Source organism: Lycorma delicatula, chromosome 5 (assembly GCF_047948215.1).
Source record: "Lycorma delicatula isolate Av1 chromosome 5, ASM4794821v1, whole genome shotgun sequence".
Classification (NCBI taxonomy): Eukaryota; Metazoa; Arthropoda; class Insecta; order Hemiptera; family Fulgoridae; genus Lycorma; species Lycorma delicatula.
The window spans coordinates 101814363-101830482 of NC_134459.1; the positions used below are offsets into that span (position 1 = coordinate 101814363).

At 29.2% G+C, this 16120-nt stretch overlaps 1 protein-coding gene across 13 annotated transcripts in view; it reads right to left on the reverse strand.

Annotated features, from left to right (window-relative positions):
- Window positions 1-16120, reverse strand: part of rols (zinc-RING finger and ankyrin repeat domain-containing protein rolling pebbles) — a 727654-nt gene that overhangs the window by 21335 nt on the left and 690199 nt on the right. For 11 of the 13 annotated variants that reach the window (XM_075366785.1, XM_075366783.1, XM_075366773.1 and 8 more), the window contains 9 exons: window positions 14670-14777; window positions 13271-13519; window positions 12984-13117; window positions 8239-8358; window positions 7293-7585; window positions 6264-6576; window positions 2895-3023; window positions 811-932; window positions 110-338 (listed from right to left, as the gene is read on the reverse strand). In XM_075366785.1, the coding sequence (XP_075222900.1) occupies window positions 110-338; window positions 811-932; window positions 2895-3023; window positions 6264-6576; window positions 7293-7585; window positions 8239-8358; window positions 12984-13117; window positions 13271-13519; window positions 14670-14777 (1697 nt within the window). The remainder of the gene's footprint in view (window positions 1-109; window positions 339-810; window positions 933-2894; window positions 3024-6263; window positions 6577-7292; window positions 7586-8238; window positions 8359-12983; window positions 13118-13270; window positions 13520-14669; window positions 14778-16120) is intronic. The other 2 variants (XM_075366784.1, XM_075366781.1) reach the window with 1 other exon arrangement.

The window sequence follows — 16120 nt, forward strand, 5'->3', positions numbered from 1 at the left end:
ATTTTAAGTTGCTTCAATATAAAAGAGCTTTGTTTTTTATTTTAGTGTAAAGAATTTTAAATATAAACAAGAATAATATAATATGCAACAAATAAACAAGATTTCATACTTTGACATTTGGACTGTAGATATTCCGTAAAGAGCACAAAGCATCAGAAACACTAAATGATACAGATGCTATCCAATGAGCTTGTAAATCTCTTGATGAATATTTATGTAAAGTCATGTTTTTATAAAGATGAGCTTTTAAAATGTGATGACCTAATTCTAATGCTTTTTCTGCATCAAGAGGCACTTGTAAACGAGATAACCGAAATGCAATTCCAGCATGTCCAGCTCTGAAAAGAAACAAATACATACAATTAATCCAGTTCAATGAAGATAATATTTTAAATGAAATGATTCATTTAAAAAAAAAAAAAAACATTAATGTTTTTAAAAAAAATGTGTCATTAATTTAGTATTTCTATATTACATTTCTTTATATAAAATAATTTTTATTTTTAGATATAATTTATATTACTTTTTATCTATTATATATATTCTTTCAATTCATTTAGCAATTTTTAAATTAAAAACCATGTAAAAATTCAAGATGTGGATCATTATAAAAATTCCTTTAAATAAACAAGACATTTTAATTTTTAAATAATTCCTATTTTCTTGAACGCACCTAAAAAATAAAATGAAACTACAAAATTCAATTATGAAAGAAATGGTAGAAAACATGAAATAAACCATGAATACAGTAATAATAAAATTTAATGATAAATTATTAAAAGAAAATCTTTTAAATAAACATCAACAAACCTGAGATCACAGATGAATTTATTGCTTTCATTTTCATCACGACGTATTAACCACTCTCTAAAAGATGGATGAAAGAACATGTACGTATTGTCTAATCGCTTCACTAAAAGTCCAGAAAGATTCTGTTAAAAAAAATATGTGAATATAATTATATAGTGAATGATAATAAATATGTTTAATAAATCTTATATGGAATGTATAATGCTAAGGAAAAATTAAATTAATTTATTTAATTTAATTCTAGAAAACATTAAGAAGATATGCATACATAAAAAGGAAAATATTATTTTAATTATATTATTATTTTAAAGTAAATCATATTCAATACATCTTATTAGAAAGACAAAGATGTAAATGACAGTATAAAATTGCTTACTTATGCTTCTAATTGCAAACTTGTGCTTAATCACAAAAACACAAGCAAAAATGTTAAATATTGAAAAAACTTCAATCAGTGAAATGGATAACTTTCCTGGCTATGCCAGTCAAGTTATGCAGTTCATTTTTTTCAATTCAATCATTTTAAGCTCTATTCGTTTCTTTATGATAAAATAATTCCTATATTATATATCATATATATTCCCATCCCCATTAGGGAAGCTACAATATGGGAATATACCCCACCCTATGGGGGAGAGTGACTTTATTGTCTAACAAAATATGTTTTGAGCATTAAAAATTGAAATTGCAAACTATCTTTTTTTTTGCTTTTTGTGGGTTCTCATACTTAAGGGGAAGCATTCAGATAAAATTAATTTTTAAGAAAATAATCTCCAAATACTAATAATAAATTTAAAAAAAGAATTTTTTAAAATTGTTCAAAAAATACAAAGATACATCTATAATATTCAAATAAATAATTCTGTAATTTTCTAGGAAGAAGGTAAACATTTTTGGCTAATTCTTTTTTCAAGAAATACTAAAAAGTATTTTTTTTTAAATTAAAAAAAAAAATTTGTTACCATAGACCATTGGAGTAGGATAGGCAAAAGATTTTTATAGTGGTTTGAAGGCCTACTGATGCAGAAAATATAGGTTCAAGAAACTCCCATTAACTCCTTTTCTGAAGCAAGACATATGTTTATTTATTTTTTTTATTGTATTTTGTTATTTTTTTAAAGAAAATATATAAAGCCCTTTTTTGGGGAGGGGATGAATATTAAATAAAAAATGTTTGGTAATTTGTGATCTTGATAAAAAATCTTCAAATTTTGTAAGAAAATGTTTTTGCTGAAGTGCCCCAGTAAAGATTTGAAATTTTATTTTGGTCAAAACAACCCCACCCCTTTTTCAAGTTTTTGCAAAATTTAATACATTCTTTCCCAACAGAAGGTAGTACATAATATTTGAAAAAAATAAGTAAATGAGGTCCAGAGTTACCAGCCAGTTACAAATTACAGGCATGTAATTTGTACCAGCCAGTTACAATTGTACACATGCACAAACATCTGTCTGACAAAGATGATAGCTTTTTGGACTTGGGAGAATTGGAATAAAAAATATTTTTTACAGATTATTTGTAATTTATTTAAATCTATAAAGGACCAATTTTTTAGATTTTTTTTTTTTCTAGCAATCTATTTACTTTCCTTTTATAGCTATTATAGCATATATTGCTATAGCTAGGAAAGTAAAATGTAATATTTGTTAATGGGTGTAAGAATGGCAAAAATTTTGATCATTTGAGAAGTAACAAGTAATCTAAATTCCTCTAGCAATGAAGATGATACAATGAGGGAAATTTAAAAGAAAATAATCTCAACAAAGTAACAAAAAAATTAATAATTAGTGATTTAAAAATGACATCATCTGTGAGATGTTTTCTTCAGCAACAAAATAAATTAAATAATTTTATGCGACTATTATAGCAGCATAAAAAAATTTTAATGTGGACAGAATCCAGGTATGCATCCATGGTTCCAACAATGAGGGACTAGTAATTGTTACTTTAATAGTTTAGCAATTTTTTAGCATATGTAAAACAATTTATCTCATAAACACTAGTATACTACATTAACTTTTACTTCATTACATTACATTTTACTATATTAACACTAGCTACCACATTAACTTTTTCCACTTACCTTAAACCTTTGAAGGAATTCTTCCCAAGAAAGGAAATTTTCTGTACAAAGAGCATTGACTGAATAATAAATTTCTAGAAGAGTCAATGGAAATAATGCTGCAAGGCAGACACTAAGAATTGAAGAAACCTAAAAACCCAAATAGAAATTTAACATTTATCAATATCCATCTACTTGTAAACAGGGGTTTAAAGACTTATATATTATTGTATTATTATAACTTACATATATAAAATGATAATAGTTTATTTTTCATAAAATTTAGATCTTTGCGTTAGTGAAATTTCAAATTAGTATGCAATATTTCTTCACTTTTTACAATAGCAAAATTTCAATAATTTTAAAACAGTCCACAACTAACAAAAAAAAAGTGATAGACAGAGATAAAATGATATTCTCAAGAAATACTAAAGGTGAACAACTTGCATCTTGACCAAAAAAAGAAAATGAATACATAGAAACAACATCAAGTGACACATTAATTTTGTTAAAAAGAACATATTAAATAAACATTTCCCACACAATCAAATATATTAATTGACAACATATTGAAGAGGTTTTCAGAGTATGTAAGTAGTTACAAACCAAAAGGTGAACGGATCCAGGGTGGCCACTGAAGAGATGGAATCAAAATTAAAATATAATTTCCAATTTAAAGTTATAACAGGTGGTGTGTGCCCAATCCCTAAGGAAAATGAATTAAAAGGCTGAAGGATTTCTACTTAAAAAATGGATGCCATTAAGAGCAGCAGACTACCTGACAGACTATTTCCAGATACATCTAGAACTACATTTCCATGTATTTATAAAAAATACATTTTTAAAATTGTTTTAAAAATTTAACTAAAATTAAACTGAACAGATTGAAAATAGAAGAAATAAAAATTAACTGTTGTAAGTAAAGAATATCAAATACCATTTATTTGGGTCAGTTGACTGTAAAGTGACAATAGCTGTACATAAAGTATAATGTAATAAAAAAGAAAAACTATACACTGTTTAAAGAATTTTGAAATTTTGAGCTGACCACTTATTACAGAAAAAAAAAGTATATATATATTTTAAATTCTATTAATATAAACCACTTAGTACAGAATATTGAGATAAGAAATATCTTACTTTAATTTTATCATGAAAGTATTTTAGCAGGATCCTGCATCCTCAGTGAATTATTGAATTTTGTGATTAAATAATAAAGATTAATAACTGACGAGATGTAGGATCCAGCATAAGTACTTTCGTGATAAAATTAAGATAAGATATTTCTTTTTTCAATATTCTGAATTCGGTGGTTTATATTAATAGAATTAAAAATATAATTTAACAGTACAGAAGAATAATATGAATCTTAAAAATATTAATTTCAGTAACCCCCCCACACACATGCATGCACACACACACACACACGCGCGCGCGCGCACATGCATGCACGCACACATGAACATATGTATTTACACATATGTACTTCAGTACGTAAATAAATCAATGAGCCAAAGATGTACAGAACAATATTTTCCAAAAAAATATAGGAAACTCTGAATGTGATGGTTAAAATTACAAAGAGAAACTTAACTGTTAACAAATTAAACATCTAAAAAACTAAATGAAAATTTTTATTGTTAAACAATCACTATCAGTTGATAGAAGAATTAATAAAATTTAAAAAAAAATGAATAAACAAAATCTATAAGGTAAAAGAATTTTTTTATTAACTTAAAAGCAACAATTATGAAACGCTATAAAAGTAGTGTTCCTATTTGAAAAATATTTCATACTAAATTATGAGTGTAAATCAAATATAAATGGGATTTTTGTTCCTGAGCATCTACAGTTGGTAGGACTGACCTGCGCTTCTACTATGCTTGGGTGAGGTCATTAGGAGTGGAGAGAGCCAGCCATTCCACACTCCCAACCAATTCGTCAGTAATGCTCACGATGTCGGAGCAAACCTATTGCTCCAGTGAAGGGGTGCACCACCCCTTCACTGTGCAATGCATAATTATAAATTTCTTGCTCGTGAAGAAGTTCAAGTGACAGAAATTTTCCAGAGATTGACTGCACAGTTCAGGGACCAAACACTGTCAAGGACTTGTGTGTTTGCCTAGCAAAAAGAGTTCAAGGAAGGACAAGAACGAGTGGAGAATTAGGAACACAGCGCTGTCTGTTCTGGACCAACATTACAGACGAAAACATTTATGCGATTCGAGACATTCTTGAAGACAATCAACGAGTGAGAGCATCCAAAATTGCAGAACAGGTCATAGTAAGTTATGGAAGCTGTCAAGCGATCTTCACAAACAACCTACAGTTTCGTAAAGTGTATACCAGATGGGTCCCTTGTCTTTTGACCACAGATCAGAAGTTGAGATGTTTGGAGGTCTGTCAGAGGCTTACAGCAAGGTTTGTAAAAGAAGGTGATGTATTTTTGAGTCGGATCGTCACCTGCAATGAAACATGGATCCATCACTACACTCCCCAGTTGAAACAAACCAGTATGGAGTGACAGAGGAAAGGGGAGGCAGCCCCAGTGAAAGCCAAGACTTTCAAAGCTGGCAAGGTTCCTTCAACTGTTTTTTCAAACGGTGAGGCATTTTGCTCATTGATTTTTTGCATGAGCAACGCACAATCAATGCTGCTTACTACTGTGAGCTGCTGGATGAGTTAAGGGTTGTATATCGCTGCAAAAGACGAGACCAACCGATCCAAGAGGCCATCCTCCTCCATGACAATGCCAGGCCACAAATTGCAGCTCTAGTTCTCAAAACTAGAAGAAAAGCACTGGACCCAACTTGACACCATCCTCCCTACAGCCCAAACCTATCTGAGATTTTCATTTGTTTGGGCTGCTTAAAGAAGCTCTAGGGAGCAACAATTTGAAAATGACGAGGGTGTGGAGGGATTCGTGCGCAATTGGCTCCTGATGCAACCAGCATCATTCTACGATGCTGCAATAAAATCCTTCTTTCTCGCTGGGAAAAATGTATTTCTAAAGTAGGAAAATGTGTAGAAAAATAAATTATATTTGCCTTTTATTTTTCAATAGATAAATCTTTTTTAAAAATAAAATTAAGTTAATTAAAAATTTATATTTGATTTACCCTCATATAATAATTAAGTAATGACAATGGTAGAATATTTTTCTTTTACAATTTCTTTGTATCTACTGATGATTTTTAGCAATCAAATTTCACATTCAGCTTTTGTTTTGCTATTTGGTAATCAGTTCTTCAGCATTCTGTCTGTAATTCTCTTCAGTAATTAGATAGCATTGCTCATTCTTTGTATGTGTGAAGATAATAAAAATTAAAAGAAATATGTTTAATTCATGAGCTTAATTTCAAAATAATATGAAATTTATAACTAACTTACCTTCTCAAAAGATTTCACAGTGGGAAAACGTAGATTAAAATGTAACAGATATATCTGAGCAAGTGATACTGGAAGAACTTTATAACTTGCAGACTTGGCAACAAGATGGCCACGTTCAAGAAGGTCTAGAGTTAACTTAGCAAAAAGGAAAGATCCTTGGGCAAGACCCAGTAAATGTTGACAGAAACGAAACTGTCCAGCGGCTCCAGCAACCACATTACTTTGAATGCTTGGACTGTTGCTAACCCTGAAGTTTATATAGTCCAACAGATCTTTTTGTAAGTTTTCTGTATTTTCACTGCACATATCCAGACTGCAACAAAAATTATTACATTTTTTACTATTAAATAGAAAAGAAGTAACATTAAAGAAATGTTTATTATTAAATAATTTAATATAACCAAATATTATAATTAAAAGCAATGAAATTTAGTTATAGTTGAAAGCAATGGAATAAGATTCATTATTCACTCTAATTTCATCATTCACAAAAATATATATCGCTAGAAACATAAGGGGGTGAAACAGGTGCTTTTTATGCACAGCATTTCTCATAACTAATGACCAAATTTTGTTGCTACAACAACAAAGTTTATTGTCACAAGTGACTGCAAGAATCCACTACTGCAATGATTCTGTAAAGCACTACCGTTATGTATTTAATCTCCCAATGAATTTTATTGTAGATCATGAGGTCAACTATATTCTATTGATAATTCCTCAACCTATCAGTTTTTCTAAATGTTTAATTTTTTTTTAATGTTATCTATTAAAATAAATCTAATGATGATTCAGTAATTTAAAAAATTCTGCCAATGCAAAAAAAAATAATGTACAGAAAAATTACTACAAAATTCTGAAAAATCTATAATCTAATAATCTATCAATGTGAAATAACATTGAAATACACAATTCAAGACTGAGAGTGAACATATTAAATCGCACGAAGTGTGTGTAGTGAACTTCACAATTGTATAAAATAGGACAAAAAAATTTGAACAACAAATTTCATTAGAAAAAAATACTTACCTTATTCTCTGGAATGGAAGAGGAGGCATAACTTCATCAAGATGTGTCCGCACAGTTAATATAAATTTGATCCAAGATGGACATGATGGAGCATGTCGTGAAATGAAAGAGGCAATTGTATCACCAGTGTCAGGGCGATGGTACTCTGCTTCACAGAGTGCATCAACAAGTATAACAGCACGATGTGATGGTGTAATTTTACCTACTCTTCGTAAACTGCACAATGGCTCCAAGATACCATGTTTAAATGCAACATCAGGAGCTGCTATACACTCCTTCATAGATAGTATGACCTGAAAAAAAGTTGTAGTTTTAGAAATTATATATTATAGTATATAATGAAAAAATAACACTAAAAGATCCATCACATATATAAAAACCCTATGCAAACATATTTGTAAAAAAAAAAAAAACACATCAGTAATTATTAAATACTAATCAATTAACCAACAATCTTCCAGTTATTTTATAACCCTTAAATGTCAAAAATGAAATTGTATTAAAACTAAAGATTATATTATTAAATTAGTGTCAGAAAAATAAGTAATAACTGATAATGAATTCTACAACAGATAATCTAGCTTTCTAATGCTGCTATTACGATAAGCTATTCTTAATAGAAAAAATACTTATAAAAATTAATTTCTTAAACTAATCTGAAGAAACCAATAATCCAAAATTTGGGGTTATCTGAAGTGTAATAGAATTTTTTTCCTTTCTTCTTCAAAGTAAATTAAGCTATTATACTAAGTTGTTATAGAATTACTGATATAATTTGGTTTATGGGATCCAGTCAATGGCACTGAATCAAGACTGAATCAGTTTTGCATCTCATACATATATGATGCTCAATTTAGAGAACAACAGAAATAAAATTTAATTCACAGTAAATTCATTACATTAAAATAAATTAAAAATTAGGTCATGCAAATATAAATCAACTCACCTGAAGATGAGGTTCATTTTGAAGGTGTTCTTTATATGCAGTTAATTGTGGAGCTTGACACAACTGTGCAGCTACTGAATGAATGAAATCAGGGACAAGACAAGTGCTGTTATTATCCGCCTAAAAAACAAAATTATTACGCTTAGAAGAAAATTATTTGTGTTAAAAAAAGACAGAAATTGTAATAAAAACTTTTTTAACAATTTGTAATTACAATTTTACATAGTCTTGGCCCTTAAAAGTGGTCTCTTTGCTGGTAATACACCACTTCCAACATTTCCTCCATTTCTGATGATGGTGTGCAGCTGTATCTTATTTTCCTCAAATTTGTTTATGATCTGACTCTTAAGGTAACCTTCAATTTGGGAAACAAGGAAAAGTCTGCTGGGACTACATGTGGAGAATAAAAGAGGGTGAGGCACAACAGTTGTCTCATATCTACCAGATAGTGACAGGTCTGAATTTCCCATAGCAAAGGCTTCTTGTTGCATACAGCATTCTTCAAATTTATAAAACTGTTGAATTCCTTGTTAGTCCGATCATGTGGATGAATTCATAATGAATCTTTCCAATAAAAAACCACCATCACCTTTATGTATGATGGATTAATGCAAACGTTTTTAGACAGGGCGATTCTTTTTCCATTCACTGTGAAGATTAGATCTTTGTTTCCATTTCATAAACCAAGGCAAACCAACAAAAGGTTTTAGGAGATCCAATGCATGTTAAGTTTTCTGTTAAAATTGTCAGATTATAACCTGTCCTCCAAAAAATATCTGAATATCTGAAAAAATAAAATAGGATGAAGAAATGCTAGTCACCTTACCGCTATATTTGATATCAGGGTAAAACTTACCATAAATCCTTTGAAACTGTCAACAATATGTTTCTAATATAACATCTGTCAATTGCCTTGGAATTCCCAAATCATGATTCAATAAAACTAAACTATGATTCTAATACAGTAATAGGAGAAATTCTTATGATATACTTCACATGACTCATTTCCTATAGCAGCGATAAGACCATCAATGTACTGTCTGTACAAGACACAGTATATGGTCTCTGAATGTTATTATGTATTGCGATTTATTCCGAGCTGCTTTTACTGTGTTTATCAGTATCATTAAGTTTTATTGGTTAATTTATTAGATTCTGAGTGTTTGTTTTTGTTCATATTTGCCTAACATGTCGTGTAATCGAAAAACGTGTTCTGTAAAGAAAAATTAGAAATTATTGGAAAAGTTTAAGGCAGGTTGTTCGAAGGCCAGTTTATCCTGGGAATTCTGTGCCTGAAGGTAGTATACATGATTGGGTGAAAAAAGAAGATAAATTGCATCTTTTATTGATTCGGTAGATGAAACAGTCAGGCTTGATCGCAAAAAGGTTAGACTCGGTGATGTTAATGTTGTAGATGACTTGCTGAAATCTAAAGATGGGAAAGTAATTGCAATGTTTTTACATAAGAACACCACATCTTTGATCCATCCATTAGACCAAACAGTTATTTGGGCATTTAAAGCTGATTGCTGACGAGAGCTACTGACTGCTATTGTTAACTCAGAATACAAGTAACAGAATTTCTTAAAACTGTGTCATTAAAAAGTATTATATACAGTTCTGGAACAGCATGGAGTAAGGTGAATTCTATTACAATTAAAAATTGTTGGTTGGTATTGTCACAGAGTAATACAGAAGACATTAAAACAGGAAATGTTCATATTTTTACTGACAAACATGCACTGGAATCTTAAAATTCAACCAGGTAAGAATTGTCTGTAAGTGAGTGGGTTCAAGAAGACAATCAAACACCCATTGCCCATTACATGACCGTCGAAGAAATTGTAACCTCTGTTCTACAATCTAATGATAATTGGTCGGAGGAAGAATGGGAAGGTGCTGCAGAGGTCGCTATTACAGAGAGGTCTACACTCTCAATAAAAGATGTTCTGGAAAATATAAATAGTGTAATAACATGGATGGAGCAACAAAGTGATATGATAATCATCATTTATTGCATTTACAAAGTGTAAAGTCATATATTATAAAAAATAACCATACAACTGCAAAACAAAAAACAATAACTTCTAATTTAAAAAAATAATTTACATTAAAAAAAAAATACTGCACTTCTGCACTAAACTTGTTTTTATGCAAGTAAACATTATATTGTATTGGCTTTTTCTATTAAATCATTATTGCTTGAATTTTTGCCTATTTTTTTAAATTAATAAATAATTAATTTTTTAAAATTAATAAATCCACTATGTGATTTAAAATTTCTTCTTGAAATAACGCGGTTAGCCTATAATGCGTGTGTCACGTAAGTCCTCCGACAACTGTGTTATAGCGGAGTTACACTGTATTTACAATAGACTAATACTCCATGTGTCAACCACACTGAGCAGTAACATATATTTTCTCAATTTCAATAAACTATTTTTATAAAAAAATAATGCAAAATATAGGAAAAACTTTTAGCACTGAAGATACATTTATAAAAACTGCTTAGTAGCATATTTATCAATGAAGTTCTAAATTAAAACTGATAACATATATGATTTAGTGAAATGTAAATAAACAAAATATAATCAAGATTTTAGCTGTTAAAACTAATAATTTGATGCAATTTTTAATCTTAATTAAAATACAAATTAAAAGTGAAATAAAAGCAAAATCCAAAACCCACTTTCTAAGTGTTATTTACTATCATATTCCCTGAAATCTTGAAGTCCTAATCTTAAAAAGTAACAATATGAAAATAAAATAATGTAAATATAACTTTACCTAATTTTGGAAATCTTTTTCAGAAAATAATTTCAATATGGTACTTTAACTTGACTTATGAAAACTGGTATGTTTAATGAATGATATTTTAAGAAATACAGAGTGTTTGGAAAGTTGCTGTGCACTGAAATTATGGAAATGTAATGATAAAACTTTCTTAATTGTTACTTGGTATTTTCAAAAACGGATGTTATAATAACTGAAATAGTTTATAAAGGTGTTGAAAATGACCTCCTTCAACACCAATACTATACTGCACATGTTTCAATTTGTTTTCAAACACTTTAACCATCTGATGTACATAGGCTATTATTGTGGTTTTTAGTTCATCAATTGTGCGCGTGGTCTGTTGCAATACACTGCTTGTTTTGTTGCCCCTCAACCAACATAATCTGGGAGAGTCAGATCGGGTGAGTGTGCAGACCAAAGACATTTTATAAAAACATCATTGCCTGTTACCTGTGTGCACTGTGGCACCATCTTGTTGGAACCCACCATGATTGATTTCCACTTCTGTTAACTAACTGACTAATGAAGTTTGTTAAAACAGCACAATAACGATCACTATTAACTGTTTTTTCAAAAAAGATTGGACCCCCAATGCGTGTTTCACTCACACCGACCCAGACTCCAACTTTTACTTCATGCAAAGATTGTTTGTGTAATTCATGGAGGTTAGTTGTCAACTACAGTCATAAAATTTGTAAATTAATATATCCTCCCCATTGAAACCACGCTTAATCTGTAAAAACACTTCATGTAATGTTGAGGATATCAGAAAAATTTTCATCATTAAAATGTTTAAACCATTGACAATAATTTAGTTTTTTTTGCATGGTCTGCAAGTTTCAGTTCTTGAACACACATTACTTAGTAGGAGTAAAGTTTCAGTTCGTTTATTACAGCTTTGTGTAGTGGCAAGTCTGAAATCTTGCTGCTGTGTTAACTTATGCATTGACTTTGAATGGCTTTTGCCCATAGCATCCAAAATGCAAAGCAGTCTCTTTGTTTATTTTAGGTGGTTTTCTACTTCAATTAGTGTCTTCAATAGAGCCTGTTATTCAAAATTTTCCAATAATAGTTCAAACTGCATTATGGTGAGGAACAGGAGCATTTGAAAACTTTTCAGAAAATTTGTTCTTCACTATATCAGTATACTTGTCACTTCCATGAAAGAGATGTTCAATGAAAAAAATACATTTTTCTACCAAAAGAACCATTACGTTTCTCGCAACTATTGATTCCGATAAATGAAAAACACAAAAAGAAACAAAGCACATTTTATCACGACTTAACTACTGATGTCTTGGTTTATTATTGAGCAACACTTAAAAAATCCACAGAGCAAACAACCTAATGCCAATAGAAAAAAATGTACCATATAATTCTGAAGCATATTGCACAGTGACTTTCTGAATACTCTATATATAGTAATTTATGAAACAGAAATTTACAGTTTTTATAAATCATTTAAGCAATAGTAAAAAAATGAATGTTAAAACAACAGCAATGACTCGAACCATAAATGCTTAGTGATTTATAAATTTTAAACCTTAACCATCATAGATATGAAGCTTAAATACTAAGTTTATCTTTAATTAAAATATTTACAATGAGTAAGGGTATATACTAAAATAAGGCATCTTAAAATTTCACGCCATAGGTGATTCTAAATTTCCATCCTAGCCAGACTTGGCAGTTTTCACTCACTATAAGGTTCATATTTCAATTTGCAAATACTCAGGTTTCCTTAATGAATAAATAACTTAACAAAAGAAAATGAAAATTAATTCATCATATGCAAAAAATTAAAGATATGTAGTGTTTCTTATTACTTCAATCAAATACTGTTCTAAATGTATATATATTTTAACAGTTTAAAAAATGTACCTATGTAACTCCAGATTAAAATAATATTACATACAAAACAGATTAAAATGTGTTATTGTATGTCTTACCTGACAAAAATGATAAGCTACAACATGAGATGCTAAATGTTTTATTCTTTCAGAGACTAGATTTATCTGGCAGTAAATACTTTGGGAACCACTTTGTGGTGATGGCCTGTCCTTACCATTGCAAGTGTACAGATCTGCAACAGAGAATATAAATAAAATTACTAAAACGTAAAATTAATAAATTGGGTCTTTAAAAATAAACATATATTATGAAGAATTTTATTTTTCTACAGAGTAACTATTGTTGCGAAATATTAAAATAGAATAAAACTGTTTTATGTAAGTACCTTGTTTATAAGTTGGCTCTCGACGCCTGCCAAAACAGCTGTACTCAACTAGCTGCAGAAGTAGTGCAGTCTTGCCAGTACCAGGAAGGCCAGTAATAAGAGCTCCAGCACCAGGTCCTCCAAGACATTCTTCCAATTGCTTAATAACCCAATGCCGCCCAACAAATAATGGATCTGGCTCCTGAAGTGGAACTTCAAAGAAAAGAGGCTTCAATGTCAACTGCTGTGTCCGGTATTGTGCAAACCTCACTGCAATAATTAATAGTAAATTTTTTTCACGGTAATATGTATAGACGGGCAAATGACTTTTTTTTAACATATGTATATATATATATATATGTATGTACATTTTTTTTATAAAACTACAACTGTGTTTAATATATTAATTAAAGATCAAAATAAAAATTATGTATGCCGTAATATTTAATTTATTTATGTACTTCTCTTGTCAAAAAAAAGAGCAATACTATATATGGTAATTGTTTTACAAAGATTTCAAAAATACAAAAATAAAATTTCATTATTTTTGTAAAAAAAAACCTAAAACAGTTTGTTTAATGTTTAGATTTACTAGTTGAAAGATCCACTAAGTCTCACTGTTTTTCAAAACAATTAAATACATACATGTGTATCAAACTGATAATTCTTTTTTAATTACTTCAAAAGTTTACAATATTTCTTCATCTAGAACTCTTTCAGATACATGTACAACACAGTAAATGTATATCATAAAACATATACATCAAAATTTAATAGCTACAAATATTTTTTGTGTATTATTCCACAGCTCTACAAGTTCACAGTTATAGAATCCAGGCTCAAATATAATTAAGGGGACAGAGTTGTCTTTATTTTGGTTTGAATATAATTTAGTTGCTTGGGTTCAAATAACAGCAATGTTCAGGAGTGGTCAACCTCACATATCTGCCACACTAAATGCAATAAAATCTCTAAATGCAATAGAGAGAGATTCTATATATATATATAGAAAGAGTGAGAAAGTGGGAGAGAGAGTCAATTTTAGTCTTCAAAAAATCAGTAGTACGAAATGATACATAAAAAAAAATACAAAGTAATCCTTTTCACAAATGTTAAGAAATCAATTTGTTTTCAATGTAAAAGGGAGCATGAACTGATCAGAATTTAAACACATTAGAAATTCATAATTAATCGTAATTATTAACAAGAAAAGAACTATCTATAAATCACAACGTAATTTATTCATGTCATTACAGAAATGATCAAGTTGTCTGTCAGTTTACTGATCTTGTTATTAAACAGAAAACAATGATGAAAAAAAATCAATTTATCAGAGCAAAAAAATACATATGCATGCAAATATAACAACCATATATCATTATTTTATTAATATAACATTTAAAAAAAAAACCAAACAAACCTTTAGGGTCAATTGGTCCTTTAACTGAACCAGATCTGGCAGATCGTCTTATTGATTGCCTCCTATTTTTAAAAACATTCAACTCTTCTACTTGGCCAGGCTGTGAAGCTGCACAATAATAATTACAAACAACATGCAAAATTAGGCACTCATTTAACACAATAAATAAAATATGACATATATAATTAAAGAATTAAATAAACAAATTAAAGAATTAATGGGTAAACAAACTGTTTAATATTACTAGATTAGTAATGTAGACTATTACATAAAAAAAACAGTGCAAACAAACAATTAAAAAATATCAGCGAAAGAAAAAGAAATTAAATATAAAAACTAATAAATAAATTAAGTTTTTTTCTCTGTTATGTAACTGTACTATTTCTTTAGCAACTGTGCTAAAAACAACACAATAAAAAAAGTAATACAATTTAAAAAAAGTAAAAAAAAAAAAACCACAAGTCTCCATAAAATACAAGTAAAATCTTTCAAATTTCCTCTAGTCTAAGTTACTTCTTGCTAAATTTAACTAAGTAAACTAGTTAGAGAGGAAAACTTATAAATGCAAGAAAACAAGAATTAATTATTTATTACTATAAGATAAAATGCAAGTAACAGAAAAAGTTAAATATAAGGTGTCCACATAAAACTCTTAAAAAAAAAATTAGGAAAAAAATAATTTATGATAATTATAATTTTTAACCATTTATAATTAATTCTATTTATATTTAGCAAACTTTTATTTGTTATTGGGTAAATAAATAATGAAATTTAATCACTTAATAAGGTACATTTTTTTTAACTGAAATTTTATTGAACTTAACACTTTCATAGAGTAAAAACTACCTGATTTACTAAAACCTTAGTGAAATTCACACATTATATGTAGTATTTAACACTTCAGAAGCAGGTAGCATAATATTATGTTTGAGCATTATAACATTTGCATATTTTAAATCTAATAAATGTTAGCTGTAGTAATTCTAAACAGTTCCTTCTAATGTGACTGTTAACTGTACTTCTGACAGAACTGCATTCTTTCTTGAATCTGGGTAAAGAGTACGTATAGAGTTTTAGATGTCCCAAAAAATTCAACATTTTAAATCCTTTCATGGAGTGTAAAAGAGTTACATTGATGTCATATACTGTTGGATAGAACACAGATGTAGCTTCTTTATACTGTAAACAGGTTGGACCAGATGTGTGAAGGGTGAGGTGAAAATGGCCATCTTTGGGACCCTAGAGTAGCACATCATTATGTGTCAAAGATGACTGCATCAGTATGATTTGGGATACAGAAGCATACAGTACAATATTACAATAGTCTATATCTTAAAGACATTATTATCTATGAATAATTATAATACCATTTATTCACAAGTTAATTTTTGTGTTACAGTACCTACTTTGCGAAAACAGCAGTGAAAGGCAATTAATGTAACTGATCTAGG